The following is a 16,171-nucleotide window of genomic DNA, read 5'->3' as shown; positions in this document are numbered from 1 at the left end:
ATCTTTTTTTCCCCCCCCCCCCCCCCCATTTCCAGTCTTTATGCCATGCTAGACTTACCGGCTATTGGCGGGGTAACTTGATCTTGAAAGATCAACTTTAAAGTGGTATTGATCTTCACCTCTGACTCTTTGCTATAAAGTGAATTTCCCAAAATATCGATGTTCCTTTAAAATGGTAGGCAGCTCAACAACACAACTTCATGCCGAAGGATAAATTATCCGTCTCCCTTCTCCGGTACAACCTGCTTCACCAAATGTTTTTGGCCAAGTTGCCTTCATCAGAATCATGTCTGAGGTTATTTCCAGGTTCATTTATACACAGTCCATCCCTTAAAGTCATGTTGACTCACATATACATACTAAAATTAACAAGTCATCTTTTTGTTGTAGTTTATATCCAATAGAATATGAACTCCAAGTGGACACAATCTTAAAATATTTAACAAACTTTTCAAAATATTGTTTGGCAAATAAAATCTTTCAATCTTAATTAGTTATCCATTAATATAATAATAAATTCTAAAGTCAACCTGAGTTTCACTTGAACACATCCATTCTTTAATTAAACACTTTTATCCTCTAAAAAAAATGCCACTTCTTGGACAACAAATAAATAACTAGTAGATTAAAGGTAAAAGTAATTCCTCATTTAACACTCTGGTTTATAGTGCAAAATATAGAAAACATAAATGCCTCCCTCTGAACGAGCAACTTGTAAATCTCCCCTATTCTTAATGCTGCACAGAAGAGGAGTTGGGCAACATGTTTTCATTTTGATGGACTTGCATTGAAGTGTGTGTTCTCAAAGTTAGCAAAAGGATGGAAGATTACCGATGTCACATCTGAGTCCAGTCTTCCCTGAGGAGCAGAGGCATCTTCCCGTCACAGGGTCACACGGGGCGTCATCCTCACAGTCACACACCTTGGCGCAGCCGTGACCGTAGGTACCCCGTTGACACACTGAGAGAGGGGATCAGTTAGGCACAAAAGGTGGCGGTAATCCTGTTTTTATACTGGAGTAATCAGCAGTGATTCGACTGACCTCTGTGACAGCGAGCTCCATGGTGTCCTGGAGGACAGATGCAGTGGCCCGACACGGGGTGACAGGAGGCTCCGTTCATACAGTCACACTGCAGCTGGCACAGCGGGCCATGGAGACCAGGAGGACAGGCTAAGGACGAGGGATTCATGCCACAAGATTTAAATCTGACCTTTGTGGTCTCACTGAATTAATAAACAATCCTGACTTATTAAAAATGTCATTTTCTGTTTGTTCTTTTGATAAATACAAAATGCCCTTTTGAGATGAGGCTGGGCATCAAAGAGTGGTGGGTACGTTTACTCAAGTGACGTACTTTACTGTCATTTTGAAGTACATGCACTTCTGTTTTATGCTAATTTATACTTGCTACTCCTCCATACTGCTCCACTATATATCAGATGAGTATTGTACTTTTTACCACATTTATTTGACAGCTTTAGTTACTTTTCATATAAAGATTTGACATAAAACATATGCTAATTTTAAAAAATGCATTGTGAAAGATTAAACCTTCTGGCCTGTGACAAAAAGACAGTGTCGCAGATTAATATACATTTGGTGAGTATTTATGGCTGCAGGATGCGTGTATGGGATTGACTCAAAATAAAGTACAGTGCCCATTTTTTATTTTTTTTTGGACAACAATGGAGCTCTATGACTAAGAGGAATATAATGTTTCAGGCTTCAGCTACACAGACAAAACCAAGATTATGGACGTCTCCTTTAATCGTAATTGAGAGTATAGTGTTCTTTAGGACCCTTCTGTCTCTCTGTGTGTGTGTTTATCTGTTCAGTTCTCACCGTGCTCACACAGATGTCCATAGTAGCCGGGGCCACACTGACACGTCCCTGTCACTCTGTCACAAGTGCCGTTATTTTGACAGTTACATTTCAGCTGGCAGTTGGCACCAAATCTGCCCACAGGACATTCTGAGAGACAGATGAATAAAATAAGAAGATGCAGTCACAAAAAAAACAAAACAAAAAAGCTAAACTAACCTCATGACTTAACTCTCTGCAGCAGGATCATGTATGCGAGACTAAGCAGAAGCAGGTGGAAAGAAGAGGCCGGACTGCATTAAGAAACAAGATAAAAGTCTGAGTGCTGTCACCTTTATCGCAGTGTGGACCAGCCCAGCCCAGACCGCATGTACAGTTGCCGGTAGCAGAGTCACAGACGCCGCCATTACTGCAGTTACAGCGCTGGACACAGTCCGCCCCAAACCAGCCTGGAGGGCAGCCTGAGGCAGAAAACATATGCTCAAATTAAACACATTCTGCTTTATTATCAAACCAGACACATACAAGAGAGCAAAAGTGTTGGTTTTCTTCTGAAAGATTATTCCTGCTGTTGTCTGTACACTGTACATCCACTTGCAGACGTCAGGGCTTGTTTTAGAAGAAGCTATTTGCCGCCCTTCGTTTTTGAAGAACTTATACATACGTGAAAACTGCCCGACCTACATAATCAGTCACAGTAAGCACAAAGTTTCGTTGACACTAATGGAAACCTGTCTAAACTTTTAAATGAACAGAGGGCTCCTCCAGAGATCTTAGGTTGTTCACAAACTGACAGAGGTCAAGAGGTCACAGATGAAACTGAGACGGCTGTCGGGTAGTCGTGTCACATCTGATACTGGTGTTTTCAAGGCTTGTTTCACTATTAAAAAGCAGTGACATTCGAAGCACTGTGTCAGAGCTTTCTATAAAACTGTAATAACCACAAAATTGATGATGTCTGAAGGAAGTTCTGAAGTCAGACATCGTTTGACATTGTAGTAGTGTCACTGGCTATGATTGCACAAGCACAATTACTGTAATAAACCCAGTTTGCTGATAAAGCCAATGTAACACATGTATTTATTACATCTGTCCAGTTACATTATATTAAGTGTCTTCATAAGCACTTTCACCGTCTCATGACATCACATGAACTCAACTCTTATACTATTCTGTTTGTAAAACTGACTAGGAAAAAATCAGTGACAGAAATGTTTTACACAGACAAACATGTAAGGATGAAATGCAGACTGAACTTGCCCTTAATTTTTGTTTACTTTCTATTCCAGTTATTGAACAAGATTTATTATACTTAAATTAGAAAATCAAGCACTGGTCTGGTCACAATATAGGAATCGAGCCTGTGATCTCCTGTACGGGAAGCAAAAGCTTTCGCCACTAATCTTTTTGCCTCACATTTAATTGGTGAGGCAGGTGGGTTTATGTGTAATGTAGAATATCCAGGTGTAGGTTACTGAAGTTGTATGAACAGAACTGAAATCTCACCGTGTCCACAGTCCTCTCCTCTACGTCCAGGGACGCACACACAGCGTCCGGTGACCGGGTCATTCTGGGCCCCGTCTCCACACAGCGCCGCCCGAGCACAGTCAACTCCGTAACGCCCAGCTGGACACTCTGTCACCACGGAGACACACACCACATTACTGGTCATCTCAATACCATAATTTATTAGTAATTTATTCACCGTCACCATCGATGGACTCACTGGTGTTGCAGCGTGCTCCTATAAACCCTGCTGGACATTCACAGGCTCCAGTGGAAGGAACGCACTTTCCTCCATTTTCACACTGGCACTCTCTTTCACAGTCTGGACCGTAACGACCCTCTCCACAAACTACAAATAAAATCGAAACACCCTACATTTAGTACTTTTAAAACTTTTTACTTAACTTCCAATAATAATGTGTAATGTGATATGTGTACCAGGTTTAAATATGCAGTTTTACGTACTTTGATCACATTTGGGGCCATGGAAACCTGGAGCGCAGTAACATGATCCAGACACCGGGTGGCAGAGCTGGTTAGTCTCAGAGCACTGGCAGACCTGGTTACAGTTCTGTCCGAACGTTCCTGGAAGACAAGCTGGCGGAGGGAGGCAGACAGTTCACATGTGCAGCTTGTTCGAGATGTTCTTGCTTTCTGATGCATCATAAATGTGTCATTCATTGTGTTTTATTAATTCAAGACTGAGTTTCTAACACCAACTAAGCTTCCGATTTGTTTTCTAAATAGCCTGAAAAGCAGTGGAGGCAGAAGTTGGTCCTGCAGCACTCACTCTGCTCGCAGCCGTTTCCCGTGAATCCAGGCAGACATCCGCAGTTTCCAGAGACATGGTGGCAGGACGAGCCCTGAGCACAGCTGCAGCGCTGCATGCAACCCTTTCCATACATACCTGGCAAACACGCTGAATGGAAGCAAAGTGAAAGCAAATGGGAGATGTTTATAGCTGTAAATTAATTCTGCACATACACCCCACTTTTGCCCCAGAGAAGAGACAGAGTGGTTGACATCAACTAGGATTTATAAATCTAGTCTCTGTCATTTTAACTGAAAATCCTTCCTCATGCAAAAATGTATAAGAACCCTGACAAGCACAAGTCTGGTATATCATCAAGTCAACTGTATTTATACAGACCAAAATGATATATTTGCCTCAAAGGGCTTTAAAATCCTCAACACCCTCTATCCTTAGACCCTCAATTACGATAAAGAAGAACTCTACACGACAAAACTTTGATGGGATAAAAGAGAAAAAAAGAAGGAATCACTCTTCCCAAAAAGACATGCAATAGCGTTCATATACACAAGGTAGACACAAGTAAGTAGTAGTAGACAATATAAGTGCATATAATGCATATATAAGTACATAACATATAATATTAAGTAAACATTAAGTGTAATACATCAAAAACCTTGATTCAAAATGTAAAAGTTTCTTAAATCCTCCCCTATGCATGTGGTGGTTGGAAAATGAAACAGGTTCATTTTTAAAGTAACAGGACAAACTCCGTCCACCAGGTGTTGCAAGCGCACCACAGTCTCTTCTAACTGCAGGTTTGTACCTTTGTCACAGAGTTTCCCTCTCCACCCTGGCAGACACTGACACTCTCCAGTGACGTGGTGGCACGAGTCCCCGTGCACACACTGACATCTTTCCTCACAGCCGGCTCCAAACAGGCCTGGTTCACATGCTGAGCAGAGAAAGGCAAATTAGAGGTTATAATTAACAAAAATAAGCAATATTGCCAGTCCAGCAGTTTCCACAGCGCAGCAGTTCCCATGAGGTCACAGGTTCCTTTAGGTTCGTTAGTTCTGCTACAGTTGTGCAGTAGACACTGGCTCACCTTTCTCACACTGCTCTCCGATCCAGCCGGCGCTGCAGCTGCATCGCCCGGTCTGCCGGTCACACTGGCCGCCATTCTCGCATTCACACTGCTGCTGGCAGTCTGCTCCGAACCGACCCACTACACACTCTGTGTAAACATACAGCAGCGTGCACGAGCAGAAACACGCATGTGAGACCAGACAAGAGAAAGAAAACAGACATCATGATGTGAAACACATACAACAGGGTCGTATTTCTGCTGACGGCTGCAACGTGTTCTTTGTTTTTTCCAGTCATTTAAAGTTGGAAACGGTATGAAGTTGACAATCAGAGGTAGTAGCCTCGCAGTTTAGAGGGTAAAGACATTCCAGGGACAGGATTAGAGGTTTCCTGAGCATGAAGAGGGGGCTGGGCCTGGCACGGCTCGACATGGAAAGGTTGTAACAGGCACAGAGGGAGCATAGTGTGTGATGTGGAGCTCAGGGGGAGAAGGAGCTGGAATGTCATCGCCGGGTCGACAGAGACTTTTACAGAGCAGACTTGTCTGTGGTGCAGAAACAAACTCTGCCAACCAATAACCAGACTGTAGACAAAAGCAAATGAGGGAAGGCAGCAACTTTAACTCAGACTGGTGTATTTCCCAAGCACAGTAAAACAACCACAGGCGTGCTGTTTACTTCAGGGCTCAGGTAATGTTATTCTTCTGCTTTTCTGTCCAAAATAACCAACATCATTATGGCTTTGTAAGATGAAGCTGAATTCAGCGTTACTAAGAGCGAGCTTATTTATCATACACATATCAAAGTAAATCATCAGATTCACCTCCATAACGATAAATATAATGTAGTGAATGTGAGAGTTCAGAGAGAAAATTTAATTTAAACTGTGTAGTTGACTCATGTTGTTTCATGTTTGGCCAAAAATCTGAAGTTTGTCTGAGAGGGCTTTACAATTTGTACAACCTAGAAGAACCTCTATTGTTAGGCCCTTGATTTGGACGAGGAAAAAAGGAAAAGGATAAGCAAAGACATTTTTGGAGATAACTGGAAAAATGCAAAAGGTTCTACATGTAGATTGTAAAAAGAAGCAGCAGTTGCAGTGGCTAAAGAGGAAATTCTGGTTTTGTAGTTGTGTCACTGTGCCATTGTTCACGTTAACATATTTGGAAGAGAAAATGAGTGTCTGTTCTAAACACCCATAAGTTTAAAGACAAATTTTCTGGATCAACTTTGACCTACAGTACTTGCTGCAGATCTGAGAATGTTATTTTAAATGACGGCCAAAAGTACAAAAATAAAACCCAAGTTGAAATAAATGAGAATTTTCCAATGCTCCATCTGAAGGTGGTGGAGACTCTTACTCACAGCATCTCTGAGTCTTACCCAGTTCACAGGCTCTGCCCATCCATCCACTGGCACATGTACATTTTCCGCTGGTCTTGTTACAGGTGGCTCCGTTCTGACACAAGCAGCGCCCCCGACAGTCTGTCCCATAAAACCCCGCGGGGCATTCTGGGAGAAAAACACACTTGTGACCTCTTATTTAACCTGTCGTATAGACAATCACCTTTTGCCGTTTTGTGTTCACTCACCTTCTGTGCAGTTGGTTCCCATCCAGCCCGGTGTGCAAACACACTGCCCACTGGCCGGGTGGCAGATGCCATCGTTACGGCAGCTACAGGTTTGGTTACATCCTTCGCCATAGGAACCAGTTGGGCACACTGCCAGGAGAGGGGCAAACAATATCATTACCTCTTCATGAACTTCACTGATCAAAAGTGGAAATTCCAGTGTCTGGTAAGTGATACAGGCCATAGCATGGGGAACATCAAGTCGGAGCTTTCTCATGTGTGACTGCGCTGGATTTTCCCAAATAACTCAAGCGTGTTTTTGTTCCACTGTGAGTCAGCGTTACAAAGATGTTCTCTGTGCTTCGATGCTGCTACACAAATGTCCTGATACGAACCATCGGAGCCTCTAATTCCACCCTTCTTTCACAACACTGGAGTGACGCCAGCACCTGTCAACTTTATAACCTTCTGTGGTGCACCTGTCACTCACTCAGGCTGCAGAATGGACCAATCCAGCCAGCAGGACAGGAACAAACTCCATTTATGTGGTCACAGCTCCCGCCGTTCAAACACAAACATTTCTCCTGGCAGTCCAGTCCGTAGAAACCCTGAGGGCACGCTGAAAGACATTATGTTAAGACTCCCTGTTACTAGCATGTCTACATATTAAATAGGTGAATATTGGCTTAGTGATTAAGGAGCTTCTCTTACGCTTTTCACAGAAGGTTCCAGTCCATCCCACCTGGCAGGTACAAGCTCCGCTCACATGGTCGCACAACGCCTTGTTGTCACACTGACACCGATGGCGACAGCCGAGTCCAAACATACCTGCTGGGCACTCTGAAGAAACATCACACACACAACTTAAGACTTACAGGCTTGTGATATACAGCTACAAGTGGAACATGCCAAGTCCAATAGCATGTTTTATAAAGATTGGTTGTAAAATGACAATTCTACAATACAAAATAAGTACCTAACACTTAAAAGAGCTCCACATAGTGCTAAACACAGCAAAAATCCTAAAGGCAAACAAAGACAAAACTAAAATATTAAAGCCACTATATGTAGCATTTGAAAATTTCCCTTTAGCACCATCTGGTGGTAGCATTGTGCACACAAACTGCACGCGACTTAATAAAAGAAACACGTTTTATCCTGTGATTGTTAAATTTGACATACTCTGATGGCAGTGTGTCCCTGTATAACCAGCCTCACAGTTGCACTGGCCCGTCAAAGCGTCACAGCTGCCGTCCCCGTTTCTACAGTTGCACGCTTCTGCACACTCTGTCCCCCAGTGCCCTGCATCACAAGCTGCAACAGAAACATCACACTTGAGACAATGGTCTTAGATAATTCAGCGTTAGTAGCTGGTGATTGGTTAGTTCTGTGCTGATAACGAATATTTTCCAGCACCGTTACCTTTCCTGCAGTTGTGTCCAGTCCAGCCTGGAGCGCAGGTACACCGCCCACTCACCGGGTCACAGCGAGCATTGTTCTCACACACACACTTCATTTGGCATCCTTGACCGAAACGTCCACTCGGGCACGCTGCACAAGGAAATAAATATCTTCGGCATCATTACTAATCTACCATAACCAACTCTACCAGATTGCATGAAAGCGTGGCGAGTTCCCATGACAGTTTCAGTTCTATGATCCAGCCGTCAAGTGAGGCTTTAAGATTCAGGGGAGGTTTGAAATGGAATTATATTTTTTTCTTTCCAGAAAAAATATGTCTGAGGTGGTTTTCAGGATTTTAGCTAGTGACCTCGGAGAAAAACTACTCCCCCGTCTTCCAACATGTTCCTGTATTTCTTATCCAAACCGCACCACTGCGTGATTTCACTATTCCCCAGCGCTGCCATCCTCCTTAGCTGGTTGACTGTTTAATGTTGAAATGGAAACCAAAAATGCACACTGCTGATACTCACAGTTCTGGCAGAATCTGCCCATGAACCCTGGAGCACAGTTGCACAATCCGTTGTGTTTATCACACACGCCTTCATTCTCACATACTGTGCAGGTTTCGGCGCAGCCTGGACCCCAGAAACCCTCCGGACACACTGGGGAAAAAAGGTTCGTATTCACTTTTTTTTAATCATTATCATGTAAAATTTTTGTGCATATTTTGTACTCAGCTGTTAAAAAAAGGCAAACTTTCTGCACTCACAGCTCTCACAGTGTTTTCCGGACGTCCCCGCCGGACACTTGCATTGTCCCGTCACGTTGTCACACGGGGCGCCACTGCAGTTACAAGGATGAACGCAACCTGTTCCAAACCTTCCCTCTGGACAGTCTGCCACAGTTTGCACAGGATAGATTTGTCTCAACATGGAAGGACAAAAGTCTGAAGACAAATTAAATTAAATTGCATGAGGAAAGCGTGTCCTCTGCAGGGCCACCTACCCTGATCACAGTTCTCTCCATGACGACCGGGAGGGCATTTTCGTTGGCACTCTCCAGTCACATGATTACATGACACTCCTGGCAGACAGGCACACTTATTCTCACAGCCGGCTCCATACGTACCTGGATTGCATTCTAGAGACAGAACAGGACAGAGTATTTACTCACCATGTTAAGACAACAGTGATACGAGAAAAAGGAAATCATGCTCCCCCTCCTCCCCTCAATGAATTTATTTTTCTGTTCTTAGGGAGGTTTTGGTACCCCACCACTGCCTGAGTCCCTCTGCTGATTATATCAGAAAGCAAATGCACTTGGCTGCAACTCAAATGGACTTGATGTATGTGTCCCTTTAGAGCATACAGCTATGTACAGTTTATTTGAACTGCTTATGTTAACTTTTTATAAATAATAAACTGATTATTAAACATTATGGTGTCTCTGAACAGTGGCGATACAGCGTTTCTTGGCATGCAAGTACATTTATTCACTACGCTGGCACTTTTATTTTTCTTCTCTTTTAATTTAAGTAAAAGATGAGCAGAGCATTGTGACAATGTGCTCACCTTCATTGCAGGTGTTGCCCTGGTAACCAGGTTTACAGACACAGGTGCCATGTCGACGGTGACACTCGAAAGTGTTCTGCTGGACACACGGACACTCCTCAGAGCAGCCTGGGCCGAAGGTCCACTTAGGACAAGCTGAAGGAGGAAATCGAGGAGGAGAAGAGAGACAGAAGAGAGACAGAAGATTGACGTCGGACGATTTCACAACAGGATGGCCCACACAGAAAAGAAATATGATATGACATTAAAACATTAAAATATCAGCCACAATAAGAGTATGTAATGTTTGTTTTATTGCATATGGCAAAATTCACAGTACGTCATTCAAAGCTTTTGAAATCTGGAGTTCCCTTCATGAGAGTTCAAGGGTGACAGTCCGGTAATGTTAGGAGAGTGGGACTTACGGAGGTGGCAGAAGCGTCCGTAGAGTCCAGAATCACACAGACAGGCTCCGTAGGTCCGGTGGCAGCGCCCATTATTAGCACAATTACACTTCTTATTGCACTGCTTTCCATAGAAACCCTTAGGACAGCCTGCACACAGGAAACAACTCAAGATACTTAGATCATGTCATGGGGGGGGGGGGGATGTTTTCATTGAAAATTAAGGCACAACAAACTTTTTCTCTGGGACAAAGGGAGACAACTCACCATCTTGACACAAGTCTCCACTGACTCCAGGCGGACAGCGGCAGCTCCCGGTGACCGGATCACAGCTGGCACCATTTTTACACTTACAGGGGATGGAGCAGTTTTTACCAAAATATCCCACGGAGCACGCTGTGATATCGAAAATGAAAAGGTTTATTCACTTCTGCACTATCAAGACTTTACACTTTGATCCAGTGGTGAAGGTGTGCACATGTGTATGTATTTGTGTGTTAGGAGTGTCTGTATGCGTTGAGCCAATCCTCACTCTGGTTGCAGACGATGCCTATCCACCCATTGGGGCAATCACAGCCATTTTTCCACGGATTACATTTTCCGCCATTCGTACAGTCGTCACACGTCAAACTGCAGTCATGGCCAAAAGTGTCATCCAAACACACTGGAAACAATGAATGAGACACACTGCTCTTAACATCAACATCCAGCTCGCAGTCATGACAGTTCAATTGTGATTCGACAGGGACAGTTCGAACTGATCGATTCATTTTTGTCATGTCCAAACATATCATGACACTTAACATTTAGTAACTGCCTCTGACGTTTTAGGGCAGGACACTGATTTTCTCATTGGATGTCAGAGGTTATGAATATATTTCTGAAGTTAAGAGGAATGTAGCTTGTTATACACACACATCACATGGGTGCAAGGCTATTGGAAATCTGCATTGATGAAAAAAGCCTCCAAACCATAAATTTATTTGAATGGACAACATTGCGATCCTAGCTCAATATTTGTCAGGTCAAAAAATATCAAAATTAGTTTTGCACTTCACCTTTCAGTGAAGTAACATCAAATGTTCCACTTCTGCTGTTCAAAAGAGTCCATCAAGTTTGGCCACACAAAACAGAGCCTTTGACTTCCTGTTTAGCTGCCAGGACATATGAGCCTCAGCATTCCTGACAGAGAAGCTGTGGTGTTACAGTAAGTACCAACAGTCTGGGAGCATGAAGCACAGTAATTAACCCCCACTGTGTGGTCTGTTCCTTCCTGCAGTAAATGAGCCTATCAAACAGCTTCACCTCCCGGGAGTCACACTCAGGTAATCAGATACAGGTTCCTGTTAATGATAATGAGCGGTTAATGGTTTAAGGGAAAACTCACTGAATTTCTCTGCCAGGTTACTCTCTGCCCTGAGCTCCCCCTCGTCGTCTTCATAGTCGTCATAGCGCTCCAGGGGTTGGCTGTAGTCCTGAATTAAGGTGAGTTGCGGGCGAATGAGAGGCAGCTCAATGGCACCTCCGCTTGACAGGGCCTCAACTGCATCTTCTAGTGCTGTGGGAAGGCAGACAGGAAGAAAGTAAAATACACACACTACCAAAAGAAAAAGAGAAAGAGGAAAAGAGAAAGCAACCGAGCAAGTGACTGGACAACAGTATCGGACTGGCTTTCACTCGTTGGTGTGAGCTAAAAGAGCTGAAAGGATGCAAGATAGATGCTGAGCTGGCGGTCCTGCTGATGGTGTTAGCACACTTACTAGTAACTCAGACATTGGTAATGTTAGTGTAAATGCTGTTGAGTTGGTTGTGTCTAGCTTTGTTGGCTACCTTGCCAATCAAGTTTCACGCAACATTATGCTGCTGGTGGTGGAGAACGGCACCGGTATCGTGCCGGAGCCGGGCCAGCGAGTAACATACCCAGATTTAACAGCCTCTACAGAAATAATGTTAACTAATGGCAAAGGCAAAGAGACTGAAGAGGACATCAAGGGAGGAAGCTAAGAAGAGAGTGAGCGAGCAAGAGGCTCCCAGACGTTGGTGAGAGCTTTGAGAAATTAAAGGCTGCAAGACAGACGCCAGAGCTGGTGTCCTTTCTTTTGGACTAGTAAGTAATATTGTGATGTCTTGGTTGTGGCACTTGCTTGATGTTTAGCTGTGTTAGCAAAGTTGTCGACTTGCTAGTTTTTGATCGTAATGTAATCACAACAAATGCACGCGTTCATCTGTCCTTATTTACAACAGCTGTGAATTACACTCTGAAAGGGTAGGAGCGTCAAATCGCACAAAAAAATTTTACATAATGTTGCTTTAAGCAAGTATGAAATAAGAAAGTTAAAAGTAAGCAACATTTCTGAGCTTAACTTGACTTTGGTTGACAGAAGAAAAACACTGATGTGATCCAAGAAAAGCTGGTTTTAAAGTAGGAGGAACTGAAACTAATCTGTCAGATGATAATTAAGAAAAGACAGGTTTTAAACTGGGGACGTTATTATTTCACGACAATTGTTTAGTTTCTATGAAGTACATTAGAGATATTTTCTTGATTTTTTCCCCACTGCTCCAGACCCAGCACTAATCAAACAGGCTGTTAGTGGTATTGTCATTTTTCATTTGAGACATTTTGACATGTCACAGTAGGAAAAGCACAAGTGTTAATAATAAAATGAATGAGGGCTGAATTCCTTTTAGCGACTTAAGTTTCAGGGTCCTGGTATTGTGCATGCTGGCTTGAATAGAACTTGAATAGAGCAGAGCCACTTTAATCTTTATTTTTATTAGTAACATGTATGCTTTTGCTACACTCAAAATGTCAGCTATGAAATATGCCTATTGTTTAAAAACTACTATCGTGATTGGCTGGCAATATTTCTGTTCATGGTCCTTATCTTATTCTTTCTCCAGCTGAGACACAACTGTGGGCCAGTTTAGAAGTTTTTTGTTCAAATCGTGGTGGTTTCATGTTTTAACATGTAAACATCTCAAACTGCAATATCCATTTTCCATTTCTGCTCTTTAACACAATTAAGACTGAATGGCTCTGACCACAGGATAGGACAGTTTGCCAGGTTTTCTCTTGGCATTTTTCTGGAGTGATTGCCACTCGCTCTTTTTACTGTGATTGCCGATACTCACGGATGCAGGATTGCCGGTCCTCTTCCAGACGGAAGCCCCGGCGGCAGAAACACTGGAAGGAACCTGCGCTGTTCTGGCATGTGTGATCACAACCACCATTAGCAGCAAGACACTCATCTACATCTAAACAACACAGACACAACACAGACTAAAACACTTTTGCTACATCAAGAGGAGAACTTGAGAAAAACCAAGGCAATTTAACAGTCCTCACTTAACATGTTAAACTAAAAAATAAATATTCCGTCTCATAAAAGTGTGAGTTGACATCCACATTTTGACAGAGGGTTAAGCATACCATCACAGCTACATCCGTCTGAGTTGAGTCTGTATCCTGCTGAGCAGTAGCATTCATAACCTCCGGGGTAGTTGGTGCAGTCCTGCTCACAGCAGGAGCTCTGCTCTCCACACTCATCGACATCTGCCAAACACAACAAGCAGGAAGACAGAAATTATGAACCGATGGGAGAGATATGCTTCCCTGCTCAGCGACACAAACATTTTATGAGAAGATGTAAATTGTACAGGTTTAACAGCCAATTAAGATTAAAGTTACAACTAAAGGAGAATAGAACTTAAACATTTTTTTTCCCTTTACAATCCTTGGCTCATATCAGTAAACATTCACTCCTCTGCAACTGAACTCGATATTTTCCACCTCCACAACAAAACAGCATTTTGGCATTATAGATTTGAGTCCTACAGATCCCCCACAAGTCCCAAAAGATTTTATTGTTTAAAAAAAGAAAGAAAAAAAAAGAGTACTTCAGGGGCTCAGTAGAGTTTTGTTTTCTCTTGTTTTCTAGTATACTGGGTGACCATCTACACTGACTGAGCTATTTGGTAATCATTTGTATTTTGTGTTTATATAGCTACAGTACATTTCAGGGGACTCACAGGGAGTTTACAGCACAATATTACCAATGTGTCCAATAAAGGTTAAAAGGTTTTTTTTTGGTTTTTTTTAACCTTCCTTGGATAACTTTGACCTGGATGACTGAGAATCTTCACAGACATAATCAATATGACAACCTCTCATTCATAGGATTATTAGGATTGTTAAGCATTAATCCAGCAACAAATGTGTTCACTGAATCCAAATCCTTTTGAATCCCTCATCAAATATCCGCTCTGTTGCCACTTTATTACAGTTAGGTTAAACTAATGCAGTCTAAGCCAACAGTCCTGCAATCCTCCCTTCATGAAGGTTATATTGTTTTTGTTGAAAGTGTTTTATTGAAGCGCTGATTGTTTGTAGTTCTGTTGAATTGCATTGTGTTATACTGTTATATTTTCAACATTCACTGATATAAATAAGTTGGATATAATATTAACACCTCTCAGTATGCAGCAACATAAATTAGCAGAGTAAAAAAGATTTGTTAAACACAACTTAGAACTAGATCCATAATGGAAGCCAATCGACAAAACTATAAAGCCATAAACACCCATTTATTAACGCATTTATACATAAAACACTAATAATTCAATAAGACATTTCTGGAAAGTTACTGTAAATGAGTGCTGATGTAATGCATGAGTAGGTTTATGCCTTATAATTTGTTACAGGTTTGTTTTTACTTTGTTTTTGCCTTTAAGGAAATGTTAAAGGCTTTTAAACTTCTTGCCTAAGGACTGCAGTTGAAAATTAGCCAGCTGGCTAACACTGGCACATTTACAGAAATGTTGAATAATGTGTGTTATACAGCTGGAGAAAGACAGGAAATGTGTGAGGGAAAGAGAGAGAGAGGACCGACATGCAGCAAAAGGCCACGGGTCGGACTTGAACCCTGGCCACTGCTCTACCAGCTAAGCTAGCCAGCGCCCCATAAGCATGTTTTTCAGTCAGTGCAAGAGCATGACGGTCTCTTACCCACACAGGTTTTAAGGTCATTGTCTAGTCTGTAACCATGGTTACAGGAGCAAACAGGCCCGCCGGTTGAATGTTGGCAGTGGTGCGAACAGCCACCATTGTTGTCCTCGCAGCTGTTCACGATCTCCATCTCAATTCCTTCAAGTTCACAGAGAGACAATGTGTCTTATTATTTTGTACCAATGAATATAAGATGTAATAATATTAAGCGGGTTTAAACTGACTGTAACATTGTTTTCCATCAGATCCCAGCTCATAGGCAGCGTTACACACACAGGCGTAAGAGCCCAGTGTGTTGTGGCAGCCGTGAGCACAGTTAGCCTCTTCTGTCTCACACTCATCGATATCTGTGACAAAATAAAATGAAAAACACATTATAAAATGGAGGAATATATCTGGTTTAAACAGGCTCATTTATTTTAGGGCCCAACTGATATGGGACTCTTCTTTTCAGAAACACATTAAACAGAGATAATCCCTAACATTTGTTATGTGTAGATTGTTTGACCTCACCAAGATAACATGACATAATGCAGTTTTAAAATAAACTTTTTTTATTGTTAGAAATAGCGTTTTGATAAAAAGTACAGGTGATTGCTGTTTTGTGGTGGATTCGTGAGAGTTGCAGAGTGCCTACTACTACTCAACACTCTTAACTACATTTGTAATGACTATAATGTCACTATTGCCGGTGAATTTACCTTCACAGGTTTTCTTGTCTTCAGCGAGGATGTAACCAACTTTACAGTCGCACTGAGCTTTGCCACCATCAACTCGACACTCGTGCATACAGCCTCCATTCTGATCTGCACAGGGATTCAGCACTGCAACACAAAAGGCACACACACATAAGCATAAATCCACTGGTGTTAGTCATGCGGGGAACACATCTGGTTCAGGAGTGGGGAAAACTGTAAAAACTGACATCTTAAAGCAGAGCATATCGAGAGCTTTAAATTTACACTGCCACTCGGCACCTCCAACTCATCTCTTTAATGTTCACTCTGCATAGTTGTCTGTCTGTCTGTCTGTCTGTGTGTTTAACTTGTGTAAGCCTGTCCAGCATC

At 42.5% G+C, this 16,171-nt stretch overlaps 1 protein-coding gene across 1 annotated transcript in view; it reads right to left on the bottom strand.

Moving 5' to 3' along the window:
- The window catches only part of megf6b (multiple EGF-like-domains 6b), a 103,415-nt gene that overhangs the window by 1,886 nt on the left and 85,358 nt on the right, over positions 1–16,171 (bottom strand). Inside the window, exons 8-36 of the mRNA XM_046075247.1 lie at positions 15,806–15,928; positions 15,329–15,451; positions 15,105–15,242; positions 13,530–13,652; positions 13,232–13,354; positions 11,484–11,654; positions 10,629–10,760; positions 10,364–10,492; positions 10,118–10,246; positions 9,714–9,848; positions 9,148–9,282; positions 8,912–9,037; positions 8,673–8,804; positions 8,161–8,289; positions 7,921–8,052; positions 7,450–7,578; positions 7,229–7,357; positions 6,760–6,888; positions 6,551–6,679; positions 5,188–5,316; positions 4,906–5,034; positions 4,119–4,247; positions 3,794–3,925; positions 3,549–3,677; positions 3,329–3,457; positions 2,155–2,283; positions 1,844–1,972; positions 1,043–1,171; positions 832–960 (exon numbers count right to left, since the gene is read on the bottom strand). Of these exons, the coding sequence (XP_045931203.1) occupies positions 832–960; positions 1,043–1,171; positions 1,844–1,972; positions 2,155–2,283; positions 3,329–3,457; positions 3,549–3,677; positions 3,794–3,925; positions 4,119–4,247; positions 4,906–5,034; positions 5,188–5,316; positions 6,551–6,679; positions 6,760–6,888; positions 7,229–7,357; positions 7,450–7,578; positions 7,921–8,052; positions 8,161–8,289; positions 8,673–8,804; positions 8,912–9,037; positions 9,148–9,282; positions 9,714–9,848; positions 10,118–10,246; positions 10,364–10,492; positions 10,629–10,760; positions 11,484–11,654; positions 13,232–13,354; positions 13,530–13,652; positions 15,105–15,242; positions 15,329–15,451; positions 15,806–15,928 (3,789 nt within the window). The remainder of the gene's footprint in view (positions 1–831; positions 961–1,042; positions 1,172–1,843; positions 1,973–2,154; positions 2,284–3,328; positions 3,458–3,548; positions 3,678–3,793; positions 3,926–4,118; positions 4,248–4,905; positions 5,035–5,187; positions 5,317–6,550; positions 6,680–6,759; positions 6,889–7,228; positions 7,358–7,449; positions 7,579–7,920; positions 8,053–8,160; positions 8,290–8,672; positions 8,805–8,911; positions 9,038–9,147; positions 9,283–9,713; positions 9,849–10,117; positions 10,247–10,363; positions 10,493–10,628; positions 10,761–11,483; positions 11,655–13,231; positions 13,355–13,529; positions 13,653–15,104; positions 15,243–15,328; positions 15,452–15,805; positions 15,929–16,171) is intronic.

This window comes from Micropterus dolomieu, linkage group LG18 (assembly GCF_021292245.1).
Source record: "Micropterus dolomieu isolate WLL.071019.BEF.003 ecotype Adirondacks linkage group LG18, ASM2129224v1, whole genome shotgun sequence".
In the NCBI taxonomy this organism is placed as follows: domain Eukaryota; kingdom Metazoa; phylum Chordata; class Actinopteri; order Centrarchiformes; family Centrarchidae; genus Micropterus; species Micropterus dolomieu.
This window is presented reverse-complemented; position numbering and strand designations above follow the sequence as displayed.